The 19,820-nt window shown below is 52.1% G+C and overlaps 1 protein-coding gene across 1 annotated transcript in view; it reads right to left on the minus strand.

Moving 5' to 3' along the window:
* Positions 1-19,820, minus strand: part of INTS1 (integrator complex subunit 1) — a 36,215-nt gene that overhangs the window by 9,416 nt on the left and 6,979 nt on the right. Inside the window, exons 14-35 of the mRNA XM_063315192.1 lie at positions 19,502-19,659; positions 18,629-18,725; positions 18,394-18,485; positions 17,309-17,369; positions 15,879-16,076; positions 15,624-15,753; positions 14,823-15,002; positions 14,007-14,156; positions 12,610-12,789; positions 12,423-12,527; positions 11,858-12,025; positions 11,512-11,623; positions 9,715-9,876; positions 8,759-8,905; positions 7,233-7,331; positions 6,517-6,641; positions 5,620-5,877; positions 4,670-4,829; positions 3,818-3,958; positions 2,738-2,918; positions 2,524-2,632; positions 204-334 (exon numbers count right to left, since the gene is read on the minus strand). Coding sequence (XP_063171262.1) covers positions 204-334; positions 2,524-2,632; positions 2,738-2,918; positions 3,818-3,958; positions 4,670-4,829; positions 5,620-5,877; positions 6,517-6,641; positions 7,233-7,331; positions 8,759-8,905; positions 9,715-9,876; positions 11,512-11,623; positions 11,858-12,025; positions 12,423-12,527; positions 12,610-12,789; positions 14,007-14,156; positions 14,823-15,002; positions 15,624-15,753; positions 15,879-16,076; positions 17,309-17,369; positions 18,394-18,485; positions 18,629-18,725; positions 19,502-19,659 — 3,144 coding nt within the window. The remainder of the gene's footprint in view (positions 1-203; positions 335-2,523; positions 2,633-2,737; positions 2,919-3,817; positions 3,959-4,669; positions 4,830-5,619; positions 5,878-6,516; positions 6,642-7,232; positions 7,332-8,758; positions 8,906-9,714; positions 9,877-11,511; positions 11,624-11,857; positions 12,026-12,422; positions 12,528-12,609; positions 12,790-14,006; positions 14,157-14,822; positions 15,003-15,623; positions 15,754-15,878; positions 16,077-17,308; positions 17,370-18,393; positions 18,486-18,628; positions 18,726-19,501; positions 19,660-19,820) is intronic.

The raw sequence follows: 19,820 nt of genomic DNA on the forward strand, positions 1-19,820 counted from the left end.
CAGCTTTCAAACCAGCAACGAGGCCCTTCTTCACGGCAGCCCCGTCCGCCAGGGAGCGAAGGTCAGCTAGAACGGAGTCTCCTGAACCTTGCCTGTGTGAAGTGGGAATTTCTACCAGCTCAGTGGGCCGCAGCGCAGGCCCTTGGCCGGGTCTTCTACGAGGAGGTGATCCTGGCAGACTCTCTGTGCTCCGGGCAGCTTACCTGTGCTCTGGGTTTTTGCAGAGCAGGGTCCTGATGCAACAGTGCAGCGTGGTCCAGCTGGACTGGTGGGTAAGGAGGGCCAGAAGGTATGGACGGAAGGAGGGGGGCTCTGACTCAGAAGAGTCTTTATCCTGGAAAGGGAAGAAAGGAAGGTTGGAAAAGGAGCGAGAACGGGCTAACAAAAGTGTCCACGAGGCAAGGGCAAAGATTAAATCTCGAGCCGTGCTCAACTCTAGCTCAGGGCTCAACACCGTTCCCGCACCTTGGCTTGTGTCTGTGTGCAGGTTAAGCACTGACGTTTCTCGAAAGAACCTGCATCTGGCTCTCTGATCCCTCCTAAGCTTGTTTTAGATCCAGAATAGGATTTAAAGGAAGCCACACAGGATTACCTGTTTCTGAGCTCTATCACTTCTTTCGGCAGAACAGGGATGAACACACGTGCCCTTCCTTTTGGGTGGAACACTGGCCAAACAGGGATGGATGCCTGGCCAAGAATTTTCCCGCTAACGAATTCATTTAAGGCTGGGTAACTCTCAGCCCCTCACACCCCCACCCCAGCACAGCCCTCCCCAAGCACCACCTTTGATTTGCATCACATTACAAGTGCAAGCAAAGCTTTCCGGATAATGACAGGAGAGTTCCCAGCCAGGAGGAGTTCATGCTTGAACGTTTGATTCAGGGGAAACTAAAAAGGAAAGGGAAGCAGGAGATAGTTTCCACTGTTACTTTATTCAATACAATTACTTGTATGCTAGCTAGTCAGTCAACTCTAGGCAGTTTACAACCTGCATTTTTTTTTCTTTAATCAGTTCAATCGTATCCGATTCTCAGAGACTGCCTGGACGAGTCCCTGCAGTTTTCTCAGCAAGATTTTTGGAGGTGGCTTGCCACTGCCTCCTTCCCAGGGCTGAGAGGGAGGGACTGGCCCAAGGTCACCCGGCTGGCTTCGTGCCTCAGGTGGGAAAAGAACTCACGGCCTGCCGGTTTCTAGACCAATGCCTTAACCACCACACGAATCTTGCACTCACTACCTTCATACCTGCCCATAAAAAACAAACGTTAAACCCGCCGCCGTCTTCCGTAAAAAACTCACTCCCCAAATATTATGCTTCCTACAGAGTAAAAAGGGAAGGGGAAGGCCAGTTTGGCCTCCGAGGTTCCAAAATGAGGGACTGCCAAGGAGAAGATTATTGGTAACTGCTTTCAGATATTGTATTTTTATGTATTATAAATTTATTGCATATTTATTGTTTTACTGATTATTATTGTAAACCGCCCAGAGTCCCTCTGGTGGGAGATGGGTGGTGACAAATTTGATAAATTAAATAAATAAATAGTGTCATGAGCACTGATGGTGAGGAGGGGGCCCCTATCCAGGGGGGAAAACGCATGCGTAGTACTGAGGAGTTGAGCAGCCATTCAAAGAGACACAGGTCAGGCCCGCCTTGACTTTGGGGGTTTATCTGTCTGGGTTCTTCCCACGCTTCTTCAGTTTGTTAGGATTCTGTCTTATGTAGCAGTAATAAAACACTAGAGACCTATTCCTTGTCTCAGCGTGGTTCCTGACTGTTAGGACAATAGATTCTCTCTGGCTCTTCCCCCACTGATCTCTCTAAGGCAGTGTTTCTCAACCTTGGCCACTTGAAGATGTTTGGACTTCAACTCCCAGAATTCCCTAGCCAGCATAGCTGGCTAGGGAATTCTGGGAGTTGAAGTCCACATATCTTAACATTGAGAAACACTGCTGTAAGGACACCAGCAGCATCTGCTCCCAGAGGAGGCTGTACAGGGCAGGCAGATTCTACCTGCAGGCCCCAAAAGCTGCACGGGCCCAGGCCGTGTAGGGCTTTGTGGCTCTCGAGGAATGGAGATTTCTCAGCTTTGACTGATGTCCTGAATACAGGTAGTCCTCGCTTAACGACAATTGGGACCAGAATTTCAGTTGCTAAGCAAAGTGGTCATTAAGCGAATCTGACCCGATTTTACGACCTTTTTTGTGGCAGTCATTAAGCGAATCACCACAGGTGTTAGGCAAACCGCCTGTTCCTTAAGCGAATCACACGATTCCCCCATTGATTTTGCTTGCCAGAAGCCAGCTGGGAAGGTCGAAAATGGCGATTCCGTGACCACGGGACACTCCGACAGTCATAAATGCAAAACCGGTTGCCAAGTGCCCAAATTGTGATCACGTGACTGCGGGGACACTGCAGCGGCCATAAGCGTGAGAACCGGTCGTAAGTCCTTTTTCCCAATACTGTTGTTAAGTCTGAACTGCCACTAAACAAATGGTTGTTAAGTGAGGACTACCTGTAATCCTCACCTTATTCCAGGAAAACAGCAGTTTCTGCTGGAGATCAGGGCAGCTGCTGACGACTTCAGGATCCAGCAACTCCAACCAATCAATGAAGAGACCAGAGGCGGTTTCGACGCTGGAGGGGGGAAAACGGCAAGGGGTGGAACAACAGAACAAGGTCCCTGGAGGAGCCAGGAAGAGTCACACCTGCCCAGAAGCCAACAGGCAGAGTCAGCCCCACCTGCAGCTCTCTGCTTCTTTCTTCGTGAGAGTCTCCTGTTTGCACTGGAGCAGCAAGGAGCTCACCACCGAGATGGGCCCAGAGGCAGGAAAATGGGACGCCATTTCCGTCGCCACAGAGAAGAGGGTCACCAACAACTCCTCCAGATACGGCGAGCGCGTCTTGGTCAGGCCTTCGAGGACTGGACAGGAGCGACAAAGGCACTCTAAGAGACTCAGAGGAGGAGGACAGGCAGAGCAAAAGAAATTCTCGGGGCCAGGACGAAGCTTCGGGAGGCTTAAGCAAACCTTCTCCCCCTTTCAGGGTCTCCACAGCTGGGGTTCATCTCCGTCCCCTTGATCAGATGCAAACGGGGTGCTCCGGCCACAGAAGGTTACCCTAAGCTGAGGACTTTTCACAGCTGAGAACGCGAGGTCCTTCCTTCCATAAACTGGGGGAGCACCTCTGAACCATCTCAGCCAGCTCCTTGGGAGTGTAAAGCTTGACGTGCATTTAGGGGAATATGAGCTGAAGCCCGTTTCAGACCTCCCTGCTTGAGGGTGCTACGAGGAGGAGGGTGGGGCTGGCAGCCTGCCCAGGCAGACCAGACAGGAAACATGACCAGGTGAGCTAATTCTACTTTACTGTAAAGCTACATTAACAGACTCTTGCAAGTCTGGAAGGACAATTCTGCTGCTGACTCCTTTATAGCCCAAGGAACACAGGAGGGTCCCTTCTGAACCTCCTTCTCCATCCATTATGCAGCTGTGGGCTAAGCTCTCTCTTATCTGACCATTCCCTGGGCAGCATCTCTTCCCCCTGACTCCCAAGGCGTTCCCACATGCCATTACAGGGGCTGAGTGTGGGGCCACACCCAGAGTCCCTACCTCTGAGCTGCTCCAGGACCCAGACTCTCACCATCAGCTGAGGGAGAGCCAGTTATCTTCTTATGCATCTCAATACACCCTTGTCAGCCTATGGGCTCCCAGCTGCGCCTTCCCCAGCTGGGTGCTCAGTTAACAGGAGAGGCAGCAAGGACGCTCCTGCCTCTTGTTCTGCCCAACCCCCACAAAATGCTCTGGCAGGGAGGGGCCATCCTACCTCTGCTGACAAGCTCCGGCTCCACGTTCCACTTTTTGCTGGACTTCAAGGTGGCCACGATGGCACGGACGGTGGAGCCAATCACTTCAGAGTTGTGGCAGAAGGCCAGAGCATCCGCCAGATGCAAGAGCCCAGCTTGGGCTGCAGGTATGGAAAGGAAGGGGCCGTGAGGCAGCAGGGATTGAAGACAGGTTCTGCCAGGGGAGGTCCCCGGTTCCATGCCTGCTGAACAGGTCAGAGATGAATACCCTACAGCAGCGTTTCTCAACCTTGGGCACTTTAAGATGTGTGGACTTCAACTCCCAGAATGCCAGAAGGCTGGCTGGGGAATTCTGGGAGTTGAAGTCCACGCATCTTAAAGTGCCCAAGGTTGAGAAACACTGTTCTAGGGGCCACAAATGAAATGCACAGAGTCTGAACCGCTGTGAGCCCTGCCAACCAACAGCCCGACTCAAGGCTTGCACCCTCCTGCGGACATGCCTCAAAGGGGTCCCTCCCACAGGGATGCTTGATCCCTTCGGCCAGCTGGATGCTTTTCAGGCTCCGGACTTCCACCTTACGCCCATTCTGGGATGGCACATGAACCGCACCCCTGAAGGAGCCATATACAATGGCTGCATTCACAAAACACCCAAAGCTTCGTTTGGATTTTGGTGGGTTCCCTTTTGTGCGAAGCCAGCCTATTGGGTTAGGTCGATGCACTGTCCGAGCCCGGAAAAGCAGTTAATTCAGTCCCCGGGCTGGCACGTAGAGTGAACGTGGTGAAGGCACAAGAGCTGCCACCAAAGGCTTACAGATGCTCTCCCGCCCCTCCTCCTGCTGCCACCCCCCAGCTGCCCAAATTCTCCCTACCATCGCTGATCCTGTGTTGGGACGAATACTGGACAGCAAAGGACTTGAGCTGGGTCCGCAGGAGCCCTTCTTCCACCGCCGAGTTCTCCAGCCACTGCAAAATCTGCATGAGGACTTTGAAGAACATTGAGGAGAAGGCGTCGTCATGGGGAGCCTGGCGCTGAGAGGAGGAGGAGGAGGAGTTGGGGTTACAGGCAGAACCACAGAGCCCCAAAACAGGCACAGAAATAAAGTTCTATTCCTTGCCAAGCCTCCCCAGAGTGGAGATCCCAACCCCTGAGGTCCTACACTACCAGGAGGATGTGAACACTATGGCCCAAGGGGCCCTGAAACAGAACATTTTGTCACAGGACCTGCATTAATTGACCCTTGAGCCTCTCCCCACGGTGAGCATTTACTCATTCCTGCAATGAGGACTGTTCCTGTCCCTTTAGCCCAGGGTTTTTGGTGCCTCTGAATCACTCTAGACCAGGGTTCCTCCACCAGGGTTCTGCAAGAGGTCCCCAGGGGTTCCCTGGGAGATCACAATTTATTTTAAAAAGTTATTTCAAAATTGGGCAACTTCACATTAAAGACGTAAGGTTCATTCTTGATTTTCAGTTTAAGAACACTGTGAATGCATAAACACAGGCCTACCCATGAAACGAATATGATAATTTGGTAACTTCGGCCTGTATTTGAGCCTGAATGGGCAGGGGGTCCCCCAGGCCTGAAAAATACTTCAAGTTTCCTCCAGGGTCAAAAGGTTGAGAAAGGCTGCTTTAGCCTCAATAGTCTGGACTGGATAGGCATCACACCAGTTGGACTGAAAGCTACCAAGCCCTGCTCCCCTCCAAAATAGCAGGCAAGGCTGCTGGGTCCTAGAAGCACGACAGGCCGGAAAACTGTATCTCTGCGTCTCCCGCCGCGACCTGAGTTTGCCCCCGGCGAGAGGCAGCTCACAGCCTCACCTGGCGCTGCCACAGCAAGCGCATGAGCGGGCAAGCCATGACGTGGTTCCGGTGCATGGCCATGGCCAGGGCTCCCCCGTGGGGAGAGCTGAAGAGGGCCGCCAGAGCCTTTAAAAGTCGCGCTGCAGCCTCAGGTGATGGCAGGCTGCCTCCTTGGCGCAGCTGGGCGAGCTCCTGGCTCAGCGTCTGCTGCAAAGCCAGGGCAAGGGGCCGCGGGTTCGAGTTCTGCCAGCGGGGATCCGGAGTCAGTGGAAACAACTGGGCGGGCCAAGAGAGAGAAAGCGTCAGAAAGGGAGACCTCGTTCTGTTCCCCACTAAACGAGGGGTGCTTGTTCCTAAAGATCCATCCACATTTCTACGTTTCGGGCGTGACACGGAGCACTCCGGAGGATGTTCACGCAATTCATTTACTCCCAACTGGAAAATCTGGGGTTCTGCAAGATCTAGACGTGGTGACAAGGGCGGGCGCAGGACTGACTAAGAAATAGCCTTGCTGGCAGAGAGGAAGCCCGCTGGGATGGCTGGAGACGGGAGGGAAACCGGAGGAGCTTAAACGTTTGGCCCCGTGAGAATTATGGGATGCATGTGCACGTGAAAGCTTATCCAACAAACTGGAAAGAAGACAGCAAGTTCTTTCCAGCTTCGTTTCCAATGAAAAACAGTCCCATCTGGAGCAACAGCCATTCCTTCTCCACCCCTCAATTTCCAGAATGTCCATTTCCCAAAATCACAGAGCGAGTCAGCTCAGCCTCCCAAGGTTTGTCTCTGGTCTCCTCAGAAGTAGGAGCCACTTCTCCAGCAGAGGGGATCCCAGAAGCTGGACCTGCCTGCATGAAGGTCAGGGGGAAACCGGGGAGGCCCATCATCCCCGAGAGAAGGAAAGGGGGAGCACATTACCTGGAGGAGGATACCTGCCAAGTCGTCCTCGGGATCGACGACACGGATCTGGGCTAAAGCTCGGCTCCTCCCTTGTCCCTGGGGAACCTCAAGGCTGGATTTGATCCGTGGGGCATCATCGCTGTCTGAACAGAGAGGCAGGCAAAATCTTGTCGGGGGGACTGTTTCAAACCACCGGGGGCCCAAATCCCCCACCCTTTTCTTACAAACACAGAGTGCTCCACAGAGCCATCTTCCCCAACGCCACACTTGCAGAAGTACTACAACTCCCATCACCCCAACGCAAAGCAATCAACTGGTCTTGAAGGATGGGAAGGAGGAGAACTGCAGCGTAACCCAGCTGGAAAGTGCCAGCTCAGGGAAGGATGCTGGGTAGCAGCGATGGGTGTTGCGGCCCACCATATATGGAGGCTGTCAAACTGGGGGAATGGGGACAGGCAGTTTGGTCTTATACGAGATACACTTAGCTTGTAAGTCCAGCCTCCCCAAAGGAGGAGGATGGTGGGAGCGAAATGCTAAAATAAATGGATCAAAAAGTAGAACTCCCTGCCCTTGAAGAGCGAGGGTGTCATGGGAAGAACTTCTCCCTCGACTAGTTGTTTTTACAAGCAGGCTTTTTGTTTGCTGGATGGGACAGCAAAGGCTAGCAAACCCAATCAATCAAAGGCGGGATAAATTTGTCCCCAGAACAAGAGCGGAAAGCTGAAATGTGGAACCTTGGTGGGACGGCAGGGAGGCTGTGAGGAGAGCGTGGAAGGTCTGCCCGCCCGTGGCTCCACGTTCATGCTGCACCTCCACAAGATGGGCCATGTAATCTAGAAGAGAGCGAGAAGGAGAAGAGGTGTACGTTAGAGGTGTAATGTGGCTTCGCTGAATTGTTAAACCAAATTGATTCATCTCCACAATCAGCGCTGTCGATTCAACTGGATTCGCTTGGAATCCATTCAACCAGGTAACTTCTAAGCGTGGAAGAACACGTCATTCCAAAACTATTCAACAGCTTGAACTCGTGTTTCCCGATCAAAACGCACTGGCGGTTTCTGAGTTGGATCTGGGTGACCCACGGAAGCTGCCAGCGGATGACAGAGTGGTAACCCCGTGGACTTCAGCTGACCATGCGGGGTTTGACACAAAGGTCCAGCTTGGCTCTTCCCTTCTCGCTGGGAATCCCTGCAAAAGATTTTCAATGAAAGGGGCCAGCCTTTCATGCCAAGAGGGTACTGGCGGTGGGTAGGTAAGACAGGCGCCGTCCCTGTCGGGGGCTTTGTTTGGGCTGGATCCAGTGCGCTCACGTGCCTGTTTCACCCAGGCACAATAGGAGAGGCAAATCAGTTTACTGTGGCTGTCAGAGCAGAACAGAGAAGCCCCCAAGCAGCTTTCCCTCGGCAGGGGATCACGGGCAGCCCAGACACGGGTGAAGTGGGCTTCAAAGTCACTTTGCAAATTCAACCTGTTCCCATTTTGAGAATGGACGCACGGCTTTTCTGTTTCCTGTTTCGCTCATCCGGCATAAAGGTTCCTCTTTCAAGAACTATGGAGGGTGCAGGAGAAGAACTACGGTAGTCCTCGCCTAACCACCATTCATTTAGTAATGGTTCACTTAACGACGGTGCTGAAAAAACCAATTTACAACTGGTCCTCACATTTATGACCGTCACAGTGCCCCCATGGTCACATGATCGCGATTTGGATGCTTGGCAACCAGTTCTCATTTATGACCATCGCAGTGCCATGTGGTCACCATTTTCAACCTTCCCAGCTTCTTCTGGGAAGCAAAATCAATGGGGAATCATGTGATTCACTTAACAACCATGTGGTTTGCTTAACGCCCATGGTGATTTGCTTAATGGCTGCCACAGAAAAGGTTGTAAAATAGGGTCAGATTTGCTTAATGACTGCTTCGCTTAGCAACTGAAATTGCAGTCCCAATTGTGGTTGTTAAGTGAGGATTACCCATACCTGGGAACTTGGTCTCTGACCCCAAGTCTGATCCATGCAACTTTTTTTAGCTCCTCTTCCAAGCATCCCCTTAGCAGCCACAGAAACCAGAACTCAAGCGGGGGAAAAGGCTGAGATCCTCAGGAATGTCCCCTTCGTTCCATGGCCAAGCCCACATCCCCTGCTTTTTCATACATTTCTGCAGCATCCCAACATGCAGAGAAAAGTCCCTCTGGGCAAGGGAGGGAAAATCTGAACAGCACGCAAGCAGAGGAATAACCCTGCCCGCAATGGGCTCCCTTACTTTTGTCCATTATGTTCTGCTCCAGCGTCTGGGGGTCGTGAGAGACGGCTTGATCCAGGTACTGCAGAAGCTTACTCATGCTGGACACCGGGATGCCAAAGGACTGAACAAACAGCAGCAGCTGCTGGGGTTCGAGGTCTTGCAGCGCTGGAACGAAACACCCCCAAACTCAACACGCTCCAAAGCGAAAAAGAAGGTGCTGTCTAACCCCTGGTGTCCCAACACATTTAGAACATTAAATTCCCATTGGGGAAGCTGGATTTGCTTAATGACCTGTGATTCACTTAATGACCACTGTAAAAAATGGTCATAAAATCAGGTCTGGTCCTGGGGTGAGTTGACTTATGACCGCCACAACTTGGGATGGAAATTCCAATCCCAACTGTGGTCGCAAGTTGAAGACTACCTGAGAGCCCGATCACGACGCTAGGGCGGGCTGTACAGGGTGGAAAGGCCAAAGTGAAAACCAAGAGATAATTAGTTCTAATTAGAAACCTCTTGGCCTAATTAAGGAATATAGCTATTCCTGCTGGGCCCCAACTGGGAAAATTCAGTCACGGAGGCTTCCATGTGACTTTCAGCCAACCTGCTTTCCTCAGGCGAAGTCTGTATCACTGAGTTGCCCAATTTATTTAAGAAAAAAACAGCTTCATCTCTGCAAAACCATCAGGAGATAAGCAGAACACATTTTTTAATTAACCAAAGAAAGTTTAGTTTTTATTTTAAAAGCACCTCCTTAATGGATTTTCTGATTTTTTTCCCCTAAAGGCAGCCACAGCTGCCAATCATGCCAGCTCTAGGTTGATGACATAGAAAATGGTCCATGTCTAGCTGAAAATACAAGAACATAGCAATGGCTAAGCACTGTGAGCAAGAAGGGACCACTGGCCCTCCTCTCCCACTGGCAGACCTGCCATTCGGCATAGCCGCTGCACGCTTTTTTCCAACCTGCTCACCTGCGTCCACCAGCCGGGGCACCTCTGAGCGGATCATGCGCAGTTTCAACCAATCGGGAAGGAGCAGGGCCTCTTCAGATGTGTCCACCAGGAAAGCTGTTGGGAGCAGCTTCTTCTCGGGGACCCAGATGTCCAGCAGGATGTAAAAGTCACTGTCCTCCGCTTTAAAGCATCATTTAGAGTGTTATTCTGTTTGTTCAGCCCAGCTGAAGGCTAGCCCCACACCCCCAGAGTCCCAGGCTGGGTGTGTATGTCTCTCCTAGACATTTCTGCACCCCAAAGTAGAATGGCTTAAGCTATTCTCCCCCTGCAAACTCAAGAACCACCTCCCCATTCTGGGAGGTATCTGTGAAAACTCGGTGTCAAGCTAGCCCACATCTCCATGCCCTGAAAATACTAAATCTTTTGAACTTGAAGCTAAGAACATAAGCCATACCCTGCTGGATCGGTCCCCTGGCCCAGCTAGTCAGGCAGTCTGTTCTCACAGCAGACAACCAACCGCACAAGAAAGCCCGTGGGTCTCCCAGCAGAGGGCCTTCAGACCACCAGAGCTTGACTGCCCAAGGTAGCTGTTCTTTTATGGAATTCACAGGGGCCTCCTGGGGAAGCTTCAGGGGGGTACGCCGTGAGAGCCCAATGGCCGGGCATCCCTTAAGTGTCCAGAAACGATGATGGATGCAAAATGTGACACAGGACGCCTTGACTGAAAAATCTGCACTGGTCGCCCATTTGACTACCTTCCTGTTCACAGGACAGCTGCCCGGAATAGATTGAAAGAGTCTTTGCTCCATTGAACTAAAAGATAAATTGGGTTCTAAAGTGAAGAAGTAACAGTTGCTGAGATCTATAACTTCAGCCCTAACCCTTTCAAACAAATCTTGTTAAGAAAAAGTCTTCTTTTAGGTTGAGTTGCCTGTCAAGAGCCTGGCCTAATCCCTTCAACCCCATCCTGAACCTTGGCCGGGTTCCAATTCCCCCCCACACTGTAGAGCAGTGTTCCTCAACCTCAGCCACTTTAAGCTGTGTGGACATCAACTCCCAGAATTCCTCAGCTAGCCATGCTGGCTGGGGAATTCTGGGAGCTGAAGTCCACACAGCTTAAAGTGGCCGAGGTTGAGAAACACTGCTGTTGAGATGAAGGATGATGACCTTGAAGGAGATATGCAGGTGCTGTTACCTAGGCAACAGCACCTGTATATCTCCATCAAGGTCATCTTCCTTACTCTCTGTACATGCTCCTGTTGCTCCAAAGTGCACCAGAAGCTCCAGTGGATTTAGAATACACGTACGGCTGCTAGACATCTTTATGGTCAAAAGTCCGCGTAAGAAGAATGGTTAATCTGGGAGAAAGAAATGGCAGAGAACCAGGAAGAGGTGGGGGTACTGGCAACATGCGGCTAAACCTTCCACCCTTTCCGAGTCTCCCCGATAGCAGAACCATGAGAAGTTTTAAGCCTTGATCTGAAAGGAATCTGAATTAATCTGTGAATCGGAACAGGTTCCTGACTCCAACCACCAATTTGGATTAAATTGCCAAACTAAAGCAGATGTTTCTGAACCGGCTGGAAAATCTGGAAGCCTTTTCTACGCCTGCAAAAAGCCCTCTTTAAAAACTGGCTCAAAAAAATGAAGCCACCAGAATGGGAGGAGGGTTAATTCACAGACCCCTGGCAAGCAGGTTCAGATCCTACAGTTGGGGAAGAACCTGGTCTATGGGCTGGACGGAGCATACCCAGCACCTGCGACCCACAGAAACCCCATCCCCCCTGGCCACGTTCACAGTGAATTCTCCTTCACCTTGAGGGGGCCCGAGGGTCAGCAGAATCACCATGGCGTGGACCACCAGGATGTGCATGGTGGCGGTTTCTCCACTGCTCCAGCGAAGGAAGACCTGGTCTTGGGACTCCGACTAGAAGACGAACCGGGCAAATAATCAGCAAGGAAGTGAGTTTGTTCCGGAACAGGGTTTCTCAGCCTTGGCAGCTTGAAGATGTGTGGACTTCAGCTCCCAGAATTCCCCAGCCAGCAAGGGAATTCTGGGAGTTGAAGTCCACCTGTCTGAAAGTTGCTGAGGTTGAGAAACGCTGCCCTAGAAGGCAAATCGGAAGATACGACAAAAAGGAAGGAGGGGAGGGACACGCACCCAGTTATAAACCTCCTCGCCTTCCTTACTCTGGCGCATGCGCTTGATGTAGCGCGCGAAGACAGAGAGCAGAGCCACCAACACGGTGTCCGACTCCGAGCAGTAGGAGAGCTTGGAGAAGAGGTGAGACATAATGGTGGAGCGCTCTACAATCAGCCTGGCCACGTCCTGCAAAAGAGGGGGGGTGGAAACATATTATGAGCAGTGCAAAGAGGGCGTCAAGCTGACTGCAGTGATTAGCTTAACAACCACCACAAAAAAGGTCGTAAAATCAGGTTGGATTCGCTTAATGACCACTTCACTTAGCAACCAAAATTCTGGTCCCAACCGTAGTTGTTAAGCGAGGATTACCTGTAAGCAAAAACATAAAGAGAAGGGAAGGCTATTCACAGCCTGTAGATAAGAGCAGGTGGTCTCTGAGCATCAAGAGCTGGTGGTCAATGAGAGGGAAGTGCTCTGCTCCCTGCAGGGAGGCCCCATTTGCTCTGGCTGCTGCCAGGCACGAGGAGGCCTCCCACAGGCCCTCCTCTTCTCCACCCAGCCCTCGCCCTCAGGCTCCTCTCACCAAAGCCAGGTCGTTGTGCTGCCCTTGCTCCTCAACCGGCGCATGCTGGGACAGGTACACCAGGTAAGCGCTGATGGTCTGGGGGTCTGTCTCCATATGGATGGCCTGGAGCAGGAAGCAGAGGGGAAGCCGGGTTGCAACATCCGGCCCCTTGGTCAGGAGAGCCTCCCAGGGCCGCGCCGCTCACCTGCTGCAAAGCCACTGCCGTGGTGGTCCGGACGCTGTCGAACAGGGGCAGCCTGGGGAGGTCTCGCAGGAGCCACTGGTAGCTCTGAAGCAGCTCGACGTCCCGGGAGTCTTCCTCCATCGGGTGCTCCTTCTCCTCCTTCTCGTGCAGCCCGCCCTCCGAAAGCACCAAGGACAGGCCCTGCGGGGAGAAGAACACGGGGGCTGCGTCCAGACTGACCTGCTCTGCGTTTAAAAAAAGCCCACTCCTGAACAATCCGTGGCTGGCTGCAGCGGTGCCTTTTGAGTACAGGTGCTTTTTGCTTAACGACCACAACTGGGACTGGAATTTCGGTCGCTAAGCAATGTGGTCATTAAGCAAATATGACCTGATTTTACAACCATTTTGCAGCAGTCGTTAAGTGAATTATCACGGTCGTTAAGTGAGCCATGCGATTCCCCTTTGATTTTGCTTGGCAGAAGCTGGCTAGGAAGGTAGAAAATGGCAATCACATGACTGCGGGACGTTGCAACGGACGTAAGTGCAAGGACAGGCTGCAAATTGGGTTTTAGCGCCGTCGTTAAGTCGGAACGATTGCTAAACGAATGGTTGTTAAGCGAGAACTACATGTTCAGAAAGCAGCTAAGCTCCTGATCACCACATCTATGGCTGAAGCAATACAGTCTGGGGGCAGATACTTCTGGCAAAGATGGAGTTTGCAGAAGTGCAGGAAGAGGCGTTCGAAAGCTAACTCTGTGCCCCCACTCCAACCCAGCAATAGGGCGACTGCGTTGGCTTAGGAGACTCCGTATCAGCCGCAAGGAAAGCTGCTCTTTTCAAGCTTCAGGACACCAAGAGCCGCAAGCAGGGGGCAGAAACTGCATGCCCAAAGCCGCCACCCCCACCCCACTCCACAGTTTGTGGCACCCTGGGGAAACGAGTGACCTAGGGTGGGCCAAAGGTGAGGAGGCGCTGCAATATTTTGTCCCGTCCTGTTTGGCAAGAATTTGAAGGGCATCCTTCTCTTGGAAGCCCCTGTTCTAAACAGGACACCACTTTGTGCTTCCCGCTTTTCTTTGTTAGGCTTATTTATCCCACCCTTATTATTTTTATAAATAACTCAAGGTGGCGAACGCACCTAATACTCCTTCCTCCTCCTCTTTTCCCCACCACAACAACCCTGTGAGGTGGGTTGGGCTGAGAGAGAGGGACTGGCCCAAGGTCACTTGGCTGGCCTTCATGCCTCAGGCGGGACTAGAACTCTCCTACCACGCCTGATTGGCTCTTGGGCTGAGAGAGAGGGACAGGCCCAGGGTCACCCAGCCAGCTTTTGTGCCTAAGGTGGGACTCGAACTCACCCTCTCCTGGTTTCTAGCCCGGGGCCTTCTCCACTAGGCCAAACTGGCTCTTTTGCTCACCTTCATGGCCAGCACCCGCGAGGCCACCTGGGATGAACTGAGGCGCCTCAGGAAGTAGTCCAGCACCTCGCACGTGGTCTGCTCGTCTGCTGTGGGTCCGAGAAGCAGGTCCTGCAGACGGCCAAGCAGCTGCCTCTGTTTCTGCTGCCTCTGTGGAGGAAAGGCATCTCTGGGGCTGGACTGCTGGGAACTAGCACGAGATTAAGACTTGGCCTGGCGAGCACTTCCCTACTCAGTGTAAAAATGCACCCAGCAAGTTGGGGGACTGAATATCCGGGCGCCCCTCACAGGAAGAATGGAACTGTTGCTCTCCAGCATAAGGTTTAGGCCAGGATGAAATTCCCGGCACGACAAATAATCAACCCGCTTCCTAAGCTGGCTGCTTGCTCTTCAAATACAGGTAGTCCTCAACTTACAACCACAATTGGTACTGGAATTTCCATTGTAAATCGTTGCAGTTGTAAGTTGAGCCATCACGTGACCAGACCTGATTTTACAACCATTTTTACAGTGGTCATTAAACGAATCACAGGTTGCTAAGCAAATCCAGCTTCCCCACTAGTGATTTTTGCTGGAAAATGGCAAAAGACGTTGCAAAACGCAATCACGTGACACCGCAACCGGTTGTAAACGCGAGCCGGATGCCAAGCGACTGAAATGCAATCATGTGACCGTAGGAGGGGTACGACATTTTGCGATGCTCAGAAGTGCTTTACAGGCCATAAAGCACCCATTCTGAGGCCGTTGTAACTTCGGACCGTTGTTAAAACGGTCGTAAGTCAAGTACCTGTAATGGCACCACGCAAAGCCACCTACCTGCCGTTTCTTGGCACGCTGCTCTTTACTTTCTCCCTCGTCTTCTTCCTCCCCAGATGCCGACTCGTCAGCGGCGTCGTGCAGAAGGAATTCGCAAAGGCACTGGACCGGAAGGACGTCCAGTGACCCTTCGCTGGACTGAACGAGGTCTGCCAGCCACGGCATGGACTGGGAAGAAGCCTGACGAGGATGAAGAAGTCAGGAGTCCGTCGAGGAGGGGAGAAGCAGAGAGAAAGGATCTAGGCAGAACAACTTTTCCTTTGTTTGTTTTGCTTGTTTTTGCTGGAAAACTATGGAGGGCACAAAGGTTGATGGGGGGGATTGGGGGCTCTGTTACATCTGGGAAAAAAAGGTTGCAATTTTGGGAGCTCCGCAAACCCTGTAGGCCAGTGGGAAGACTGGACAATGTCACAGTTCCAGGAACGTTAAAAAGGCCAAGCCAGTGCGGTGCTTCCCGCAAGCCGGACTCAAAAGTAACCCTGTTGCTCCTCCTCCTCTTTAATCCCTCTCAGGGACTGGTATTTGGTGTAGACTGCCTCTGGTTCAGGAGATTCCATTAGCCAGCAGCTGAAAACCATGGACATCCTTTTCAAGAATCTGCTGAATCCTCTTTCAAGGCTGAGGAGACCGCAGCCCCCCCTCAACCTTCTGCAAATATCACACCATTTGGGCACCCTTCCAACCCTGAACGGGATCCTCGCAATTCCTGTCTTCTGAAAATGCTTCGGACGCATCACTCTCCGTGGCCTTCTGGGCTGAGGCGGGTCAATGCAGCACCTCCCGGCCCTTCAGGCTGCTCACCTGCCTCTGGATGATGTTCAGCAGGAAGTCAGGGTGCCGGCTGCGACACAAGAGGTGCCCCAGGCGCAGGGACTGGTTGAGGCTCTTCACCTGGTCCAGGACGGGCTGAGGCGGCCTGCGGGGAGGCCCTCTGTGGAAGGGGAAAAAGCAGGGGGGGAAGCAGGCCGGGCCAGCATCCTGCCCCCGTCTCGCGAGAGCTCTGCCCCAGCCCCTCCAGCCGTGAGCCCCCCCCCAAGAACCGCGGAGGCCTCTTACTGGGGGTCCAGGCTCGTCAGCTGGGACAGCAGGAGGCTGCTGCTCTCCGTGATGGTCTGCTTGGTGGAGGCGGCTGCCAGGTGACCCTCAAAGGCAAGGATCTCCTGCTTCTCCCGCTGAGAGATCTGCAGCTCCCGGCTGACCATCTCCGTGCGCGTCTCTTCATCGGTCAGAGTGCAGGGCGGGTAGGAGTAATTGCTGGAGGGAGGAAGGAGGGGAGACAAAGGCCAATTTAATGCCACGGGAGTTTGGAACTTGACGTTGTGCCGTAGCGATGCTAAGGCGAAAGGGGGGGGCACTCCAGAGACTGTCTTTCAGGAGGATGCTCTAGGACAGCCTCCCCACAAAGGAATTCAGAGCTGACCTTGGGCCCGCCTTTAACAGGGGAAGAGAGGAGAGAGCTGTTAAGGGGGGATTTGGAGAACAGACTGCATAGATAAGAAGCTTGAGAAAAAAGCTTAAAATAATCTCCCCCTCCCATTTTGATTAACGTAAGATGGGAAAGAGAGAAACTTGGACTGACTTTCAAGATTCCAATAATATGCCCTACAGGTATTCCTCAACTTATGACCGTTCATTTAGCAACCATTTGAAGTTATGACGGTGCTGGGAAGTTACTTGCGGCTGATCCTCACACTTACGACCATCTCGGGGCCCCGGCAGCCACACGATCAAATTTCAGGCGCTTGGCAACCAGCATATATTTACAACGGCGGCAGCGTCCCGAGGTCATGTGATTGTCATTTGCACCTTCCTGGCCGGCTTCCAACAAGCAAAGTCAATGGGGGAAGCCAAAGTCGCTTAACATGATTCACTTAACAACCTTGGTGATTCACTTAATGACCACAGCAAAAAAGGTCATGAAATTGGGCATGACTATTACTTAAAAACAGCCTCACTTAGTGGCAGAAATTCTGGTCCCAATTGTGATCGTAAGTCGAGGACTACCTGCATACTGATAAAACGAGCATTCCTGAAATCCCCCTGGGGTCTGTTTCTTGACCTGGCCTGCCTCGAAGGCTCTTCCTCCTCTAACTTGGGCACTCTCCAGATGTATAGACTTCCACTCTCAGAATTCCTTAGCGTAGCTCCGGCTAAAAGTTCAGGTTCAATGAAGACTATCGGGCCTGGGAAGGCCACCCACCGACAGAGCGGAAGGCTGGCGGTCTAAGCAGCAGGGGAGAGACGAGACCCAGGGCTCTGTGCCGAGGAGCTTAAGCCCTCCGATTTCAGGCCTCGGCAGCGCACGTGGCTTGCCCAGTGCTGCGCGAGGGCCCCATCGGACACAAGACCCGGGCAGCAATGCCAGCTTCCTACGGCGCCCTCTTCCTTCTTCAAATGGATGGGAACACTCCAAAGGGAACACCTCTGCAGGCAGAGGAACCGGACGCTGGCCACACCGGTAGGCAAGGCAGCTAAGCAGAACTTACTTGGTCATCACCATCTCCATGAGCATCTTTAAGGTGGGATAGTCCTCCCACGCCGTGAGACCTGGCAGTCGGAACCAGAGGAGGTGGGGGGAAGAAAAAGAAAATTCAGAAGCATTGCATGCCACAGTCAGTGTGTTGACAAAACCTTGAACAAAATCTCTGCAAAATCATGCTCCTCCCTGACAGATTAGGGCAGGGTTTCTCAACCTTGGCAACCAAGATGTCTGGACTTCAACTCCCAGAATTCCCCAGCCAGCCAGTTGAAGTCCAGACATCTTAAAAGTTTCTGGGATTGAGAAACACTGGATTAGGGATTCATTAGGCTAATTCTGAACTTTAAGCAATTTGAAATACCATGTACAGCAAGGATGTTACGTAGAAAATAAGAACAATAATATTACCCAAAATTCATAAATACAGGTAGTCCTCGACTTATGACCACAATTGGGACCAGAACGTCTGTGGCTAAGCAAGGCAGTTGTTAAGTGAGTCATGCCTGACTTTACAACTGTTTTGCCACGGTTGTTAAACAAATCACACGGTTGTTAAGTGAATCCAGCCAGGCCTGCAACTAGGGTCTGTGTCACCCAGGGCAAACACAGATTCTGTGCCCATTTTGGTGCCCCCTGAGCGGCGCCCAGGGCACGTGCCCCACTTGCCCCCCCTAGTTGTGGCCCTGAATCCAGCTTCCCCCATTGACTTTGCTTGCCAGAAGCCGGCTGGGAAGATCGCAAATGGTGATCACGTGACCCTGGGACGCTGCAACTGTAATAAATACATGCCAGTTGCCAAGTGTCTAAATTTTGATCACATGATGGCAGGGATGCAGTGATAGTCGTAAGTGTGAGGACTGGTCGCAAGTCACTTTTCCCACCGCTGTCGTAACTTCAAACGGTCACTAAACAAATGGTCATAAATCGAGGACTACCTGTACAAAGTTGAAGGGCGTTTTTCTCCCCCCGTGCTGCTGCTTTGTATGCACACACCGTATTTAGAGAGATACAGAAAGAGCCAGCAGCTACGCCAAGGGGTCAACCATCAGTCAGCGCACCCCTGCAGGAATGGATTCCTACTGTAACACTCACCAATGTTTTCCGGATTGAACGCGGCAACCACAAGCAACAAGGGCCAAGCTTTCCAGTACAGAGTTGAAATAGCCAGATTTGGAGGCTGGTACCTGCAGCAGGACCGAGGACAGGATACGGTTGTTTTAACAAAATGAAGCAACGTACAAAAAAAGATCAGGATAGAATGGGTTTTATTTTCCACTGTTTGCCATTCAGAAGAAAGAGGATTAATCTCTCCAGCCTGGAGGGTTACCCTGGAGGCAGCTGGATGTTCTCAGGATGGTGATAGGTGCACAGATTCAAGACGGCATCGATCAGCTGAATCCTCTCCACCCTCAAGACTTCGAGATCTGAATTAAAAATGGGAGCAAGGTATAAACCAAGACAGATCGGACAAACCTGCATGAGATTGTGCTGGATTTCTCAGATGGTAGCTAAGAACTAGCAGAGATTCCCCATTCAGACAGCGCAGAGGACCAATGAGGGCCAAAGGGAAGATGGCCAAGGACTACTTTCCACAGCCACAGAAATGAGGACCAGAAACAACAGATTCAGACTACAGCTACCTAGATTTTATTTAAATATAATAAAAAAAACTTCCTGGTGGTAAGATCTGCCCAATAGCGGAACAGTCTTCCTGTGGAGTATGCAGGTTCTCCATCTCTGGATTATAGGTTGGAGGTTGAAGATAATACCTTAATTGGTTTTCCTGTACACTGCAGAGGTTTGGACCACGTGAGCCTTGTGGGCCCTTCCATCTGTACAATTCTATGGTTCTAGTCCTGGTCAGCGCCAGGGGAACACCTCTTCTGCCTTTATAAGGCGTGGTGATCACGGCTGGACTTCTTAGATATGGGGGGATTGAGATTTCTTTCCCCACAGACCCTTTAGAGTCATCAAAGCCAGCATGATGCTGTAGCCCATCCCTTTTCTCTATTTTCCCCCCAAAGTTTAGATGATGTTAGCAATCCCTCGTGCCAAGGACTGGGCGTTCTACCAGGGCTGGCTATTTGAGTGGGTGGGAGCGTCAAGGAGAAACTACTGAAGACAGAGGTTGGGATAAACAGCTGCTGCTTAAGCAGAGCCAAAGCAGCAGAGACCATAAGAAGCTCGAAAAACTGGTTACCGTCCGCCTGCACAGCAGCAGCCCGTTTCACAAGGTGGTCAGCGAGCTCCATGGCGTCGGCAGGGCCGAGCGGGAGGTCCCGCGACAGGCCGATCACAAGGATGCGCATGAGGGTGTCCTCAAGGATCGGCACTTCGGAGCAGAGGCGAAGGAAGAAGCTGGCCAGGGAGAGGAGAGGGGGCGATGCTGAGCGACTCACTTCCCATAAACCACCCTGTCTGGGTACGAGGCCAAGCCGCTGATCCGGCTTCCCAAGTCACAAAGCCTGGGTTTCCCCAAGCACTAAAAGCAAACTCAAGCCCGGGATGCTCTGGTTGAA

Source organism: Candoia aspera, chromosome 14 (genome assembly GCF_035149785.1).
Source record: "Candoia aspera isolate rCanAsp1 chromosome 14, rCanAsp1.hap2, whole genome shotgun sequence".
Taxonomy (NCBI): Eukaryota; Metazoa; Chordata; class Lepidosauria; order Squamata; family Boidae; genus Candoia; species Candoia aspera.